The 17824-nt window shown below is 40.6% G+C and overlaps 1 protein-coding gene across 1 annotated transcript in view; it reads left to right on the forward strand.

The window, feature by feature from the left end:
• The window catches only part of elapor1 (endosome-lysosome associated apoptosis and autophagy regulator 1), a 121417-nt gene that overhangs the window by 21491 nt on the left and 82102 nt on the right, over positions 1-17824 (forward strand). The window contains exons 2-4 of the mRNA XM_078546589.1: positions 5770-5890; positions 13312-13498; positions 16645-16792. Of these exons, the coding sequence (XP_078402715.1) occupies positions 5770-5890; positions 13312-13498; positions 16645-16792 (456 nt within the window). The remainder of the gene's footprint in view (positions 1-5769; positions 5891-13311; positions 13499-16644; positions 16793-17824) is intronic.

Consider the following 17824-nt stretch of genomic DNA (forward strand, 5'->3'; position numbering starts at 1 on the left):
GGGCTTGAAAGAAACTACATTCTGGCGTTGTTATGAACGAATTTGTTAAACTATTAAGTTACAAACCTGATACATATATACAAATTAATTCTGCATTGATAAACTTTATTGACTATTTTTGTTCAATGACTCTTGATGGATGTTTGACAAATTATTTATGTTGTAAGAAAGATCATTTATCTTGAGTACATAGCTTAAATCGCTGTTTCTGGCTAACAAGCAATAATAATGCTTTGTTCTTGGTCTACTGAGCATGAAAGAAAATAAAAGACTGGTCAAATTTATGAAGCTGATCTTTACACACTGGTTATATTTTGTGTGTTGCCTCACTGGTTCTTTCTCAGGAATTTATTAGAGTAGAAAGAAAAGAATTTACTAATTTGTAACAAACAATAAAAATGGTGTTTAGAAAGAATTTATCATGTTTTAGCTTCTAAGTAAAAAGGTAAATGTGAAAGTTTTTGCAAAGGTACAATTTACTTGAAATCAGCCAAACCAATGCAGAGGATAAAGGAATTGCTAACACGAGTTACTTCCAAGACAAATCGAGTTTCCGCCTGTTTTAAAAGCATTGTGCTGGAAGATGGTCCCACCCACAAAACTGGCCATGCCCCCAGATTGAATTAATCACCACAGTGAGTTTCTCCTAATTGCCCCTCTTTTGGAGACAGATTAGTTATAGCATAGCTGCAGAAATAGAAATGTTTTATCTGCACTCCCTCTCTGCCGTCGTATGTAGCAAGCCATACAATAGCAACTACAAAATTGATTGTTCCGAGCTTGCCTTCTGAAACCCCCTATACAAATTTCCTTAATATAAAGCCGGATTTTGATGTTCAAATCCTGAATATTTTATGGCAGTATGTCCCTTGAATTTAGTTAAAGGTTAGGTTTAAAATGGGCTGGGCCCTGACGTCTCAGTTACATCTGGTTGTACAGGTTTGAATAAATCAGAAAAAAAATACACCCCACGTTTGAAGGACAATCACACCCATAAGCCTTAAAGATAGCTAAATTTTAATAATAGCATCTTCAATTCTGGTCCAAATGTAGCTGTGTTGCTGTCACATTAACCTCTGTTCAGTAACTGTCTAATGAGTAAATATTGACTAAAGAATTATCAGGGCAGATTTTTTAACGTCATTGCCCAGGTGGAAACCAGGCAGAGCAATCGTCCACCCTTTACCAGAACCTACCTGATTTTTATTCCATTGAAATCAATGGATTAATAGTCTTTCTCTTTCATTATTTTTGGAATGTGAGTGCCGCTGGCAAGGCCAACATTGGTTGCCCATTCCCATTCCTGTTTGCCCTTGAGAAGGTGGTGATGAGTCGTCTTCTTGAATCGCTACAGTCCATCTGGTGCAGATACACGTACAGTGCTGTTGGTTAAGGGAGTTCCAGGATTGTGATCCAGTGGCAGTGAAGGAACAGCGAATGTAGTTCCAAGTCAGGTTGTGTGTAGAGGGGAAATTGCAGATGGTGGTGATCCCATGTCTGCTGTCCTTGTCCTTCTAGGTGCTGTCGAGGGAGCATTGGTGAGTTGTTGCAGTATATCTTGTATATAGTACACAGTACTGCCACTGTGCATCAGTGATGGAGGGACTGAATGTTTCAGTTGGTGGAAGGGGTGTTGATCAGGTGGACTGCTTTGTCCTGGGTGGTGTTGAGCTTCTTGAGTGTTGTTGGAGCTGCATTCATCCAGACAAGAGGAGAGTATTCCATCACACTCCAGATATGTGCCTTGTAGATGGTGAACAGGCTTTGGGGAGTCGGGAGGTGAATTACTCACCGCAGAATTCCCAGACTCTGACTTGCTCTTGTCGCCACAGTATTCATATGGCTGATTTAGGTCAATTTCTGGTCAATGGTAACCCTCAGGCTGTTGATAGTGGGGGATTCAGCGATGGTAATTCCAGTGAATGTCAAGGGTAGATGATTAGTTTCTCTCTTGTTGGGTGGTCATTGCCTGGCACTTTTGTGGCGCAAATGTTTCTTGCCACTTATCAGTCCAGGCTTGAATGTTGAACAGGTCTTGCTGCATTTGGACATGGACTGCTTCAGTGTCTGAGGAGTTGCGAATGGTACTGAATGTTGTGCAATTACCAGCGAACATCCCCACTTCTGCCCTTATGATGGAAGGAAGGTCATTGATGAAGCAGCTGAAGATGGTTTGACCCAAGACATGACCCTGAGGAACTCTTGCAGTGATGTCCTGGGACTGAGATGATTGGCCTGCAACAACCGCAACCATTTTGCTTTTTGCTTGGTATGACTCCAATCAATGGAGAGTTTTCCTCCTGATTCCCATTGACTTCAATTTTGCCAGGACTCCTTGATGTCACACTCTGTCAAATGCTGCCTTGATGACAGGGGCAGTCGTCCTCACCTCCCCTCTTGAGTTCAGCTCTTTTGTTCATATTTGTACCAAGGTTGTAATAATGTCAGGAGCCAAGTATCCCTGGCAGAACCCAAACTTAGCATCAGTGGGCAGGTTACTGCTGTGTAAATGCTGCTTGATAGCATTGTTGATGACCCCTTCCAACACTTTGCTGGTGATCGTGAGGAAGCTGATTGGTCTGGTTGGATTTGTCCTGCTTTTTGTGGACAGGGCATACATTTCTGGTAGATGCCAGTGTTCTAGCTGTACTGGAACTGCTTGGTTGGCTAGTTCTGGAGAACAAGTCTTCTGTACTGTTGTTGGAATGTTGTCAGGGCCCATAGCTTTTGCAGAATCTAGTGCCTTCAGCCATTTCTTGATATCATATGGAGTAAATCAAATTGGCTGAAGATTGGCATCTATGAAGCTGGGGACCTCACGAGGAGGCCAAGGTGGATCATCCACTCGGCACTTCTGGCTGAAGAATGTTGCAAATGCTTCAGACTTGCCTTTTGCACAGATGTGCTGGGGCCCCCTATCATAGAATACCTGGTAGGATCTATTTAGGGTGGGAATTCACACTGTCAGATAACCACGTAGATGATGAAGCTGAAAATCTACCCCATAGCTTATTACGGTATCGAATTAATGACAACAGGAAATCTTTGATGAACCTTTACCGGTGTTGATAGATTTCTTGTTTGTCACTGCTGACGGTATATTTGAAACGCTGGCAGCAGCTGTTCTGCCATATGGATGAGAATCCGATAAGGGTGGATGGGTTCAAAAATAAATATTTGAAACAGCAGACTTTGAAGATGCAGCAGGTTGACCTTTGTCCATATTTGACTGTTTAAAACTGGCATATTTACTCAGTGCAAAACATCATAGTTAACAAATAAATTAAGACACAACTAAATTGGCTAGCCAATTTGTAAAACATGTATAACTCCTCTTGTAATTACAGTACAAAGTTCAGTAGTATGTTGATGTCTTGTGTATTCTTCAAAATGGGAATTGCATATGTCCACAAGTAGATTTTTCTAATTGAATCAAGGCAGTAATATTTATAGTCATACATGTACTCAGTCATTTTTATAAATAAGGAGGAACTTGCATAAATGCTTTGTTATGTGAAGCACCTCACGACTAATGAATTACTTTTGAAGTGAATTTAACGTAGGCAAGTGCAACAGCCATTTTATGCATAGTAAGATTTCTCTTTATTCTTTCATGGAATGTGGCATCACTGACAAGACCAGCATTTATTGCCCGTCCCTCATTGCCCTCAGCCAATGAAATATTTTGAAGTGTAGTCGCTGTTGTAATGTAGGAAATACAGCAGCCAATTTTCAGACAGCAACTCCCACAAACAGCAATGTTTTAATTACCCGATAAATTGTTTTTGTGATGTTGATTGAGGGATAAATATTGGCCAGGACACCAGGATTAACTTCCCTTCTCTTCAAAACACTGCCATGGGATCTTTATATTCACCTTAGGAAGTGCCTCAGTTTAACGTGTTAGCTGAAAGACAACATCTTTGACAATGCAGAACTCCTTCACAGGAGGGTCAGTCTTGATTTTTGTGCTCAAATTCTGGAGTGGGACTTGATATAACCCTGTGCCCCAGAGCCATAGCTGACAACTAATATAAATAACATGGAAAAAAAAAGATGAATGACCAGTTAATCTATGTATTGTGACGGTTGAGAACTCACTGCTCTAATTACTGCAAGGAAACTTTTATAGCAGCAGGAGTGGGGATATAAAGGGATATAAGTTGCACTGTCTCTAGAACTGTTATCCTAGATTTTATACTCAAGTCCTGGACTGGATTTTGAACCCATTACATTGTAATGTGTTATGGCACAGCCAATGGTAAATGTTGAGATGTTCAAATCCCAAAGGGAAGCTTAAAACAACTACCACAATTTGTTTTGCAGTTTGTATAAATTTTGAGATGCGTGCCTTGAATTCAGTAGTAATAAGACCACCAAGTCTTATAGGTTTTACAAAACTAGATTAACGTTTATTAGTAAGAGAAATTTTTAAATGCATACATAGACCTATGAATTACTATTGTGATAACTTCTAAATCCCCTAATCAATCTAACTCCCAGTTACACTTTAATTAAGGCAACAGTAAAACACATAGATATTAAAAAACCCAGGCAAAGAAACATGACATCCTGAACAAGTCAAATTCAAAGTGAGTTTTCTTAACTTCAGTCCTTTGAAGACAGCAGCTTGAGGCATAGATGCTAAAGGCTTTTCACACTTGTAAGATCTTAAAATGCCTTCCCTTACAAACAGTCTTCTCTGCTTTTATACATACTTTCCCATTTGAATGCGAATACCCATTGTTTCACTATGTCTTTTGACGTTAGCTTCCTGATAATAAAAATGTCTCATAGCACTAAGTTTTACCAGTAATCTTTGGGAAAAATAAACACACTCTTTCTAAACTCACCTGGCTAGGTGACACATTTCACTCCCTCTTTTGAAAACAATCTAGTCTGGTTTATTGAAAAATGTAAATGTTCCCTTGACACCTATGTATCTAAACTTCCCCATGTTTAACTAATTAACATTTCAAACCTAACTTCTCTTCTTACATTAAGCCCCCAGACAAGCTGCCTCTAATTCAATTAAGTCCCACATACACACAGACATATAGACACATAGTCACATCCCACTATTACTCTATTTTACAATAAATTCCAATAACATTCAGGAAATTATTATACATTCCTGACAAATGTGCATTGCCAATGGCTTAGAAGCAGCAGGTGTGCAGTATTCACCTCAAACCTTTAAGCCAATTTTTTTCTCCTTTGTAACTGTTGTAAATCAGCTAATGGTTTCCATAACTGGTCAGTAATATATCTTAACAAGTAGCATTTGTTGACAATGTGTATGAGCTATTTTTTCAGAATTTATTGACAAATTGGACAATTCTTCTTATTTTAATGGCTCAATGTGCTTAAAGTTTCCAACTTGAGGACATAGCCTAATAATGATTCAATGAGAGAATTAGTTGATAAAATAATGGCTAACATGACATTACATTGTGACAATGGTGATTGGACCAAAGTGAATACCTTGTGCTTACTACATTGACAATAGTTTAGTTTTTGCTACCTCTGAATTACTTCAACTACTGTTCTTAATGAGCTTTGTATAATTTTGCATGCAATTTGGTTATCTTATTTTATATCTAACGTTTAGGCATTTTTATTTTGAATGCTACTGAAGGATTGGAGCAGACCTTCAAAGTCATTGATTAAATGTTTACCAGCTATTAATTTGTATGTGTTTTGAGCACTTTTACTGTATAATTTTGTTTTGTACTGTGTTTAATATGGAATGTTTCTCATGTATTTCAGTCAGATTACTACTATGAATACACAGAATGTGACAATCTGGGCTCAAGATGGAGAGTAGCTGTGCCTCACACTCCAGGGACCTGCATAGGACTGCCGGACCCAGTCAAGGGCACAGAGTGCTGTAAGCTACTTGTCAAATTCAAATTTTGGCTTGAACATTTGTATATTTAAGTAAAATACCCTCAGGCATATGCAGAATTTGCCATGAAGTGTTTCTCATCCAGAGTTTTGTGTTTTACAAAAAAAAACCCAATACCAATAGCATGCCAGAGCAATCTTATAATATGCACCAAAGAACAAAATGTAAGTACGTTAATAAGTCTAAGGCAGGGGCTTTCTGGCCCTGTCGAAAGTCAATGGACCTTTGGTTGGCTTGCTGCATCCCTGCAGTGTGTCCCACCACGGTGGGGCCAGAAAATCCCAGCCTAATACTCAAATCGATTGTGATAAATTGCTAAACTGCTAATTTACTAACATATGAGAAATATAACTGATAAGATTGATTCTAATATCTTGATCAAGATGCTGCTCAAAACCAATGCAGCAGTTGCTCTTTACTCATCCCTATATGGATGTTGTAGTCTTCGCAAAGAGCAGATGTCACCAATCCAAAGTTTTAAGTGTTGACCATTACTGCAAAGGGAGCTTTACGCTCGTAATCAAATGGTAAAGACCTGAATTTCAACTATTAGCAGCTTGCCTGAGGCCCGATTTGTGTTGCATTTTATTTACTCTGCAGACTTTGGGCTAAAGCAGGATATCGCTTTGGAAATGCAGGAACCTTTCACCTTTTTACTGTAGCCCAGCAATGACATAACTGGATCTGAAAAGGGCTAAAGCCTTAACTTGTATTCTACTATTTATACTGAGAGGAGACAGTGGCATAGTAGTAATGTCAGTGGACTACTAATTTAGAGGCCCACCTTAATGACCTGGGTTCAATTCCCACCATGGGAGCTGGAATTGAAAGCTAGCCTCAGTAATGGTGACCATGAAACTGTCATTAATTGTTGTTAAAAAAAAACCCATCTGTACTTGCATGTGATCCACAGCAATGTGCTTAACTCTGAAATGGCTGAGCAAGCCATTCCTTTGAAGGGCAGCAAATGCTGGCCTTGGTAATTTGCATGCAAGTTTAACGTAACTCAAACATATGTCAAAGTTTAATTGTGATTTATTTAATATGGGAAAGAAAGCACTAGAGGATAATACATATCTGGTCTTATCTCCCAATAAGTCATGTGAGATTTAATATGTTTGACAACTATCTGATCCTATTAAATTCCAAATTCATTTTGAATATTCTTTTAAAATGTGCAGGAGAAAAGCACCAGTCTGCCCTGTCAATTTAATATCCAAAGATACAAATCAGCAGTTTCAGGGGAGATGTGGAGAAACTGATATTTCAGTGCAGTAAAATTACTTGACTTGTGTCACTGAATCATGTTTTAAAACTCAATTGTCAACTGTGTAACTTTTATAAAGTAGCACACATATATTTGCAAGATTTCTTTTTAAACCTCTTCAGGGCTCTATGTATATTACCTTTAATAACCTTTATTAGAGACAAAAACATTTAAGTACAATTTAACTGTAAGACATTGTGAGCAATACATGTGCTATAAGCCTCCAATAATTGTATAACAATGTATGTTTTCTTTATTAATTTCTTTAATTCCTTTTCATCATTGATTGGAAGTTGCAATTTTGCCAAGTGCTTTGAAATTAGAGTAAGAGAATCAGTGAAACTAAAGAGAAGCTGTGGATGTGGAATTTTCCATTCTGGAAGTCCGATGATAGCCGTGAAAGTCGGTGTGACGACGAGACGGCTAAACACGCTTGATCTTCTGCTTTTCAGCTCATTATGAGGATCCATGAGGAGCTCACCGAATGCTGTTGCAGGGCAGGCAGGAAATTGCCCGTCCCACCTTTACCTCATGGGGTCGAAGGTCCTGGCGCCATATTTAAATGGCACCCGGACAGACATTCACTCATTGCAGGCCAGGTGCTGTTGATAAGACATCTGCTTTGGCACCCAGACGGAAGCAATCTTTGGCCCCGGATTTCAGCAAATCCTCCCTGGGGATTCTTCTCTAGGCCACCCAGGAAAGATGGGAGCACCTCTTTCCAAAGGATGGAAGCAAAAGGCCCTCCCACCTGACCACTCCAGCCTAGGAGGAGGTTGCCAGGGAGGGTAACGCCCATGGGGACCAAAGAAAGGACCACCTTGCAATGCAAGAACTGGATGAATGATCTTCTGTGCTCTGCCAGAGCAAGTGCAACATTTACTCACTGCAAACTCACACTCTCATAAGGGTATCAAGCAGACTAAGGGCTAGAGTTCACAGGGATATCACACATGACTGGCAGATGGGACATCAACACTGAATGTGTGCCAGCCACTTTAAGCTCACCATGTCACGTAAGTTCCTGTACCAACAGCTTCTTCATTACTTACTGGGGAGGAATCAACAGAGACAATAGGCATGCATGCTTTAGAACTGCTGGTTCATCCATTGGGATGAATCAATTCTTATGTCTTTCTGCAGGGCAAAATTACCCATAACGAAAGAGTGTGCCAAGGCCAGAGGTGGAACCCCTGAGATCCGTACCCTTTCAAGCTTCGAAGAACAGACTGCAGAGCTCGCAGGAGAGGAGAGAGATCATTCCTGTGAGGAAGATGAGATCAGCCTCCCCGAACAATGAGTGAGGATGTATCCAGTACACATTGACAAGTTGCGAGCAATGACTGTGACTGATTTTTATTGACTGAGCTTGCCCTGTCGATCACTAATTCTCTCTTCTCCCTATTCCAGGTACCAGCAAGAAAATGGGGAGGACGTCGTCCTCCAGATGACACAGCCCCATCCCCCAGGCCACCTCTGAGGAGGAAGCCGCAGTATCCTCCGAGGAAGCATTGTAACTGCATTAACCTGCACCCTTCACCAGTGCAAATACATACACCTCAGCAGGGCTTAGTTCTACAATCGGGTTCACAATCTGGTGATCACCTCACAGACATGGGTCCACAGCAGGTGGAGGCAATGACAACCAAGATCTTGGACACTCAAAGGGCTGCTGGAGACTAGGCACCTCCTGAGACAGAGTCTGATGACAAGCCTCTGGACTCGATCTTATCAGATCTTTTGGAGATGCAGAGACAGGCAGGGGAACGTCAAGCAGAGTTGTCAGAAGACATTTGCAGACTGCACTGAAGGATGGAGGGGTCTGTCCACGTTCTCTCCAATGCCATGTCTCCAGCATGCGAGCATTATGAATTCACCATTGGAAGGGTGGCAGCTATCTTGGAGACCCACGTCCAGCAGTTCCTTCCAGATATGCACACCATTGCTTTAGCCTTGCGTGCGTTTCAGCATTGGCTAGGCAAAAGGGGATCAGGGCATCTTGACCTCTGTCCAGGTGCCCCTTTTCCTCAAGGAGTTAGGGAGGGGCCATCAGGACCAAAGGGAGGAGTAGCGCCAGCCAGGAACCCCAAGGGCATCCACCCAGGGCACTCCAAGTGTGTTCTGCCATTCCAACTCCTGCCACTCTGCTCCCCCTGCCAGTGTCCCCATCAACTTCAGCAGGTCAGGCTGAGGAGGGGTGTGCCTACACCTGAGCTGGGGACCCTTGGCAGGTTGGGGTCCTCAAGGTCTTGGGCTACCAGAGGATGCCCATCAAAGACATCTCATACAGCAGTGAGTAGGCTGCCTCCACCCCAGCTGTCAGGGCCACAGCTAGACATAGTGGTAGGATTAGAAAGATTTAGAAGTAGTGAATGCACACTGGTGGCACAGGTGTTCACTCGTATATATTTTTCACTTTTGTAAACATATGTTGAATCTATTCTTCTCCAAGTCTCATGGATTCCATTTCTATTCAATTGACTTCACTGTTTTGCAGTCATTTGAGGGTCCAGAATGTTGCAGTGAAATCCCATCAAGATCTTCACTTGCATAAATTTTCACACATCTTTACCACAGTGAGTAGTCTATAACTCCACATCAGCAACATCAGGCAATATACATCATTTGTGATACTGCTGCCTGGCCAATACACGTGTCAGCCTCTTTTTTTCTCTGGCAACTATGCTTTGGCCTTTGGAGAAGTGCTCATCGAGGTTATTGATTTAACTGATGCAGTTGCAATGATGCCTGTTGCTTGTGGATGGCACAAGTGGTCGTCACTACTCACTTTATATTCATATGTCCAATGTGTCGTTTAGAATGGCACTTACTCTGAGAATCTGTTTATGAAAAAGGTACTGTAAATCCTTGAAGCCCATAGGTTTCCATGCCTCTCCGCAGGAAGATGTACTGTCTGTGTTTAAGGCTGAACATCATTCCTTGGTGATTTCTCACTCTGCACGCAAGACACTGAACAAGGCAAGTGAGGATCCAACGGAAACCTTAGACTTTACTGCAAGAGAGATTAGAGTGTGTGATGTAAGAGGTGTGTGTTCATCTTGATGAAGCCGCTTCCTTGCCTCATACAACCTTTATTTGGCCCTGCATTGCTGCTTAGTGGGGCTTTAAGTGCCCCCTGGGTAAAGGCACAGCACTCAACTCGATGTGGAATTCATTGCATGACATTGCTCTCATTGACTTAGGATATATAAACAGGAATGACATTTGTGAGCTGAACTGTTTCGAGGACTGTGATGCTCTCAAAGCGTTGCGTATGCAGCTCTAATAAGGCTTTAGCAAAGTCCCTGAAGGAAAAAAATTAGCCATTGGCTGTTGTGTCAATAATGACTGGTCAAGGTTTTGACCTGATGCAAAGGTTGTCAGGCTTCTGGCGACTGCAGGGTCCACGGGTGGTTGCACCTCAGCCATTGTCCTGATGAGGCACTCTCTGTGAGGTCAGTGCAAACAACCCTTGAGACTTAACTGCATGATCTAGATGTTAATGGTTGCTGCTTCATGATATGTGACTGGCAATTGGGGGACAGTAGCAAGGTGATGCCTTAACATTTTATATTGAGGAGAGCTGGCAATGGGACATATGGAGCTCTCATGATGCTGCTCCCTGCTGAGTCGTACATGTGGTTATGCCTGATAAAGTGAGATGTGTGGTCGGGCTGCCTTATTGAGCAGGTATCCGACTGACATGAGTGTATCCTGTGTAATTTGGAATTGTAGCAGCTTCTAACTTGCCATCCATACTGACTTGGTGAGGTCATGGGTGAAAGGATTACACTGTGGAGTTGCTTAAGTATGTGCAAGAAGGGAGTGCTGTTCAGGTTCCATAGTGGCCAGATGTTGCCAAGGCTACTCCTTCCAAGGATGATCCTATCATTAGGGCATAAGGTGAGTACTGATATTTCCATAATCATTATAAGAGCATTGAACTTTTGGGATATTTTCTCACTGAAATTGAAGGTGATGGGGCATTCCATGCAGCAATGGATGAAGAAACGAGCACTTGTGAGAATTTATCAGCACTTTACTCCTTCTGGAATCTTGTAGCTATCAGGTTGTCATGGGCACATCTTCCACATGTTTCTCATGCGATGGCCTCTTCATGTGGCTCAACTACATCCTCGTCCTCTTCAAATCCATCTCCTTCAATGTCCTTCTGATCCGAGGAGAAGTCTCGCTCTTCTATTTCTCCCTTAGACAACACATCCCCCTTTGCAGCACATGGTTCTGCAAGGCACAGCAAACAACGATGACGTGGGACCTTTTTCCCCAGCCCTCCCCCTAGTCCTGCCTCTGTCTCACCCTTCCCCACTGGTCCATCTTCCCCCACTCCCTCCCCCCACAACCCTGAGTCCTGCCTCCATGTCATTCTTCCCCTCTGGTCCTTCCCCCACACCTTATTCTTACCTCTGTCTCACCCTTTCCCTCTGGTCATGCCTCCCATGCCCAGCCTTGGCTTGTGTCACAGGCACATGATATATTTCAGTGATGCTGCTTTCACCTTTTTGCACCCTCTACTGACCTTCAAGTCGTGGATGAAATGAAGCTCACTGGGTGTGTGCCACAGTCATAAAACAGAATGTCCTAATTAGCCGCTGACGGGGAACTTAATTTGGAAGGGGAACGTGATTCTGGCAAGTTGGCCTTTCAGTGAGCATTCATGAGGTGCTAATGAATGCAAATGGGGTTTCCAATATTGCTCAGCAGGGAAACCTGACCTGCCTTGACAGTCGGGAGAAGAAACTTCCAGACTAACTTTTTGTTGGTGGGAAACTGACTTTTTCGTTCATGCCAAATTAAGGGCTCCAGCCCACCAGGATTCCCGCTGCTGGCAGAATTGCAAGCTTCTGCCCAATGTTTGAGACTGTGGTGATCATATTATTATGCATTTACTTGGCAAGAAGGTAAAATGACTTTATTTGGCTAGGCGGTTGATTTTAATGAGTAATTGACATGAGATATATTAGAAATAGCGTCATGCTGAGGTTTGCAATTTCTATTGACCCCTTTTTATTTAAAAACCTTGCAAATTACTTTGCTCTTAATGATTTTTATTTGTTGCTTTCCTTATTGGCAACGATAATATATGTTGTGTGATCAACTCCAAAACACTTTAGGCTGATGCAGGACTATGTAAATCTGTGGCAGAGGATTTTAGCAGATATTTCTCAGGAGAAGTGCAAATTATCGCAAAAATCTATGTCTGGCAATGTATGTGTGAATTTGCTCTGAGATAAATTCTTGGTGTCATAACACTCTTACACGGTAGTAATGCCGAAGCACTCCAGTGGCCTGGAATTTCATGGAGTGGTGCAACTTGTCAAATTACACCAAAATCAACGACTATTTTTGTGAATAGATATGTATGCTGAAATTTCCTGCTACTCTCCACATGCCAGAATGTAACAACTAGGACAAATCAACAGATATCAGCATAAACAACCAGGACCTAAGGAAAGCGCAAACTTACATCATATTCTTTCTCTAAGTCCCACTTTATGTATGAAAGTTAGACTTTGAAACCAACAAACTGTCATTTGTTTCAGATTTCCAGCATCCGCAGTATTTTGCTTTTATCTAAACTGTCATTTGTGTACATTTGCATCAGTACATTTAAGAAAATGTAATTAAGGGTGCTTTTCAATTTTTAATGTTGAGTTTTCTGATCCCATAAAGTGCATTAAAATGTATGAAGAAATACAAGGCAATTAGGAGAAATAATGATCAAAGAACTAGCATAAATGCAAGATATTTGCATTCTCTGGCCTTTTGTATGGGTATGCAGCTATGTTACCGTGTGACAGAGGGCTTTGGCAGACATTTTGCCAAAAGAACGAGAACATTTGGGTACAGCTTCAGTTACTGACATGCAAATTTTCTCAATGCTTTACACTAAAAATTGGCATTACCACATTTTTATGCTATTGTTTAGGTGTACGTTTTCAGGTTACTCCAGAATTAATAGATAAACATGCAAAAGTTTTTTTTAGTCAGTTTTTAATTGTGATAATTGAATAGTAACTCTTTACAGATACATACGAGTCAGTTGAACATATGTAATACATTTCCTTGAGTTTTGACTTGTTCAAATTTCTGATGTTGGCTTTGTACATTTATATAGCTTTTTCCTGTGGAGCTGGTCAGTTCTTAGACATGAGGAACCAATCATGCAAAGAATGTGTTGCTGGTACTTACTCTCTCGGCACTGGCATTGAATTCAATGAATGGGATGGGCTGCCATCAGGATTTGTCAACACGGGGACAGCTTTAGAGTCTTCAGACAACGAGTTAACTGAGAATTGCACCATGTAGGTACATTTATGTATAGATCAACAACAGTCTTAGCAAGTTACAGAAGGAACTGATAGTTCCCTCCTGATCTGTTTTAATATTTATTCGTTATAATTTTTAGCTACAACATATTATGCATTGCATTGTTACAGTTTGATGTGCAATACACATGGTGAATTGTGCATGTTACCATGTGATACCAAGAGAGTCTTGCAGAGTGTTAAATTTTTAAAATCCTGCCAATTAGCCTAAGTTTCATTGGGCTAGATATTCAATCATTTAATTGTTACACTTTAAATGAGTAGTTTTCTAAATGCAATCTCTCAGCATGGATTCTCAACTACTAAGGGCACATATTGAAAAATCAGACACAAGCCGCAGATAAATGTTTTCACTCTTGTGTAAACTGAAGGAAATATGGAAAATCTAGAAGAAATAGGGGAAAAATTTAATAATCTATGGACAAAAAGTTTCATTATGATCTGGGAGCACTATAGCTGGGTGTATAGTTAGGATCCTTGCTCTTCCTGATATAAATTAATGACCTAGACTGTGATGTGCAGGGCATTATTTCAAAATTTGCAGATGATACGAAGATTGGAAATGTTGTCAACTGTGATGGAGATAGTCTTAAACTTTAAAAGGACATAGACATGTTGGTGGATTGGGCAGACAAGTGGCAGATGAAGTTCAATGCGGAGAAGTGTGAGATGATTCATTTTAGCAGGAAAAATATGGTGAAATATATAAAATAAAATATAGCTTCTAAAGGAGGTGCAGGAACCGAGGGACATCGGTGTATACATACATAGGCCATTGAAGATGGTAGGGCATGTTGAGAGACCAGTTAATAAAGCGTATAGTATCTTAGAATTTATTAATAGGGACATTGAGTTACAAGAGTACGAAGGTCACGTTGAACTTGTGTAAGACACTAGTCAGGCCTTATATGGGGTACTGTGTCCAGTTCTGGGCACCATAATTGAGCTAAGATGTGAAGGCATTGGAGAGAGTACAGAGAAGATTCACAAGAATGATTCCAGGGATAAAGGTATGAGGATAGATTGTAAGGTTGTGACTCTTTTCCTTGGAGAAAAGAAGGGTGAGAGGAGACTTGATAGAGGTATCCAAGATCCTGAGGGGTATGGACAGGGTACATAGTGAGAAACTGTTCCCACTCAAGAGAGAGCACAGACTCAAAATAATTGGCTAAAGCAGTAAATGTGGTGTGAGGAAAAAAAATTTCACCCAGAACGGAGGGTTGGAGTCTGGATCAAACTTCCTGAAAGGGTGCTGGAGGCAGGTTCGATCGAGGTATTCAAAAGGGAATCGGATTGCTATCTGAAAAGAGAGAATGTGCAAGGTGATGGGGATAAGGCAGAGGAGTGGGACTAGGTGGAATGCTCTTTCGGAGAGCCAGTGAAAACTCAATGGGCCAAATGGCCTCCTTCTGCACTGCAAAGATACTGTGATACTGTGTCCTTTGGTAAATGCTACCAGCAATGGCTTATAAAGCAAACAGAATACTAAAAAACGTTGACCAGTATTTGCATAGATCACACTTAGGGCATTTGGGAAAGAAAATTGTTACCAAAATACGCAGGGGGTGAAAATCTTTCTCGCTCATCAGGTCTAATATTGGTGGAAAAGCATCAGAAAGCTGAAAAAATGGCGTAAACAGCATTTATACCATTTTCTGTGGTTTCCGTGGTCTTCCACTGAATGAACAGGAAAAAAATCACAACCCTTGCAGAAGTTCACCTCCTGTAATATACTGATTGATAGACAGATACAAATAGACACAAAATGACAGGCAAAAATATTGCAGTAGTTCAGACTATGTTTTTAACTTTCCCTGCACCAGTGAATAAATTCCTGATACAACACGAACGCAAGGCTTTTTGTGACCTACTGAATGTGATTAGCTATTATTTAAGCAAATGTACAACCTTTCCCTGAAAGAGTTACTTTCTCTTGAAATGCTAAGGTAGTTGTTGATTGAAACGGAATGGATTTAAACATATTGATTATTTGGTTCATATCTGCATCTAAATTAAAAAGAAGTATCTTTTAAACAAAGTGAATACGGAAGTGTTTTAAATTACCTGATTAAATAATTTCTGTAAATAGAAATGTGCTAATCTAGGCGGGAGAGCATATGACCTTAACTATCTCATGCAAGAGTATTCTAATCTAGACAGCTGGAATCATTGATCCTGTAAGAAGCAGAAGAATTCCATACTTCAGTATACTGACAAATATATTCCGGGGAAGCAGACTAATCCTCCACCTCCTTGCTCAGCTAGTTCCCAATCTCAGCCACATGTGGCATTATGAGGAAGCCAAGTACCTTTGTACAAAGAGATGAAAATTATATAAAAACCTCCACTGGGCAATCCTCACAGCTCTGCTGATAGTTATGAGTGACTGAGCCACACAGACTGGAAAGATTTGGGGCCTGATTTTAAATCTGTGTAAGTGAATGGGTTAAGAGTGAGTTAAAATCTTGCCACTGATGTTTAATCCCACAGCAATTCTCACTAAAGTGGTGGGCAAGTTAAAATTGGTAGAGCTGGGTTAGAAAGGTGAAAATCAGCCAGGGGAGTTGTAGTCCTAACCTCTGCTGGCATCCATGAGCTTGGATATCAAATAAGGAAACAATTAGATTTAGGTGTGATGTCATGTGTAGCTAAAAAGCCATCCACATTGTTAAAGCTCATTTGTGAATAATGCCCATTCAGTAAGATATTAATGAGTGACTCGTGCTGGTGGAATAATACCCCAGGAAGAGTCAACACCTTTAGTGGGAGAGAGAAAGAAGAAGGCTGGTGAAAAAGAACAAGTATTTTTATAAAATATGAGTGCCTTTCCTTATCCTCAAAAGAACCAACCATAAGGACCCCCGTGGGTTAAGTATAAAGTTACACTTGCTTTAGGAATAAGCGTATCTGTTTTCTTATTTTCTCCAATAGTTTCAGCTATAGTTACCATTTATGGCAATCACTTCTGTACTAACAGCCCACACATCAGTATAATTACCAGTACCTGTTTGTTTGATTGCACAGATATTGCAGCTCAAAGATTTGTCAGTTATTGCTTTCAGCACACAACAGGATAGGACTATGTTAAACTAGAAATGAACTTTCCTATGTATTTTTGATAGGTCAAAATGGACTCTTAAAGGTGATTTCATAGCATCTAACAGCGATGAGTGCACAGCTATCCTGATGTATGCAGTGAATCTGAAACAATCAGGCAGCATCTCGTTTGAATATCAGTATCCAGACACCAACATATACTTTGAATTTTTTGTAAGTATTAACAGCCGACTGTTGAGCTAAGTTATGGACTTTTTATTTGTGCAGTGCTGATTTCTTTGAATATACGTCTAGAACAGAAAACGAATGTCGGTGGTCTCAGAACCTGTACAACTATTTTCATTGCCCTTCAGAAGAAAACAAAAGGAAACATACAAAAAAGAAACAGCATTAGCTAGCAAGTGTGAATCCCATAAAAGTGCAAAGATGAAAGGAAATTGCATTTTTATTCAAAATGTACTTAATTGGGAAAGGAAATTTGTGACATGTATAAGGATATTATTGCTGCCCTAATAAAATAATACCCAGTACTACTTGTATAAGAACAGTCAAGGATGAGCAAAAACTGTTTGACCCATCAAAGCTTGCCCAATATTAACTTAATTCTCCTGACCTAGCATCCAATTGCAATTTTAACAAAAAAGCTACAGAACAATCAAGTATATTCTATTGAAGCTACATCCTTCCCTTCTTTCTGGGTAGTGCATCTGTTTGGCACCAAGGAATCTTAGCAAAACTGAAGTCAATGTGGATCAGAGGTAAATCTCTCCACTGGCTGGAGTCATGCTTAGCAAAAAGGCTATGTTAAGGCCAATCATCTCGGCCCCAGGACATCACGGCTGGTGCGCTCGTGGCATGTTTCTGGGACCATCACAATCAGTGAATAGTAATAATTTTACAATATCATTGTCAATTGAGAATGCAAAAGTACCACAAAAAGTCAACCGAGTTAATTCCCATTTTTTAAACAATAGTTCTGCCTGCTTCTGTTAATTTTTAAAAAAATTATGTTTGCATGGTCTGATTTGATCTGTAAAGTACTATTTATCCCACTTAAACTTCCATCAATTGTTACAATTTAAGCTAATTCACAGTACTCTTTGTGCTCTGGAAAAGTTAAATTCCATAGGCAAACCTGCCCTTCCTGCCAGACTGAAGCCTGATTTCAAGTGCTTGATACCTGAGATAGTGTTGCTGCGGGGTAAACATTGAATCATTCCTAATGCTTGTGCAGGCATGAAATGA

The sequence above is a fragment of the Cetorhinus maximus genome, chromosome 8 (genome assembly GCF_964194155.1).
Source record: "Cetorhinus maximus chromosome 8, sCetMax3.hap1.1, whole genome shotgun sequence".
In the NCBI taxonomy this organism is placed as follows: domain Eukaryota; kingdom Metazoa; phylum Chordata; class Chondrichthyes; order Lamniformes; family Cetorhinidae; genus Cetorhinus; species Cetorhinus maximus.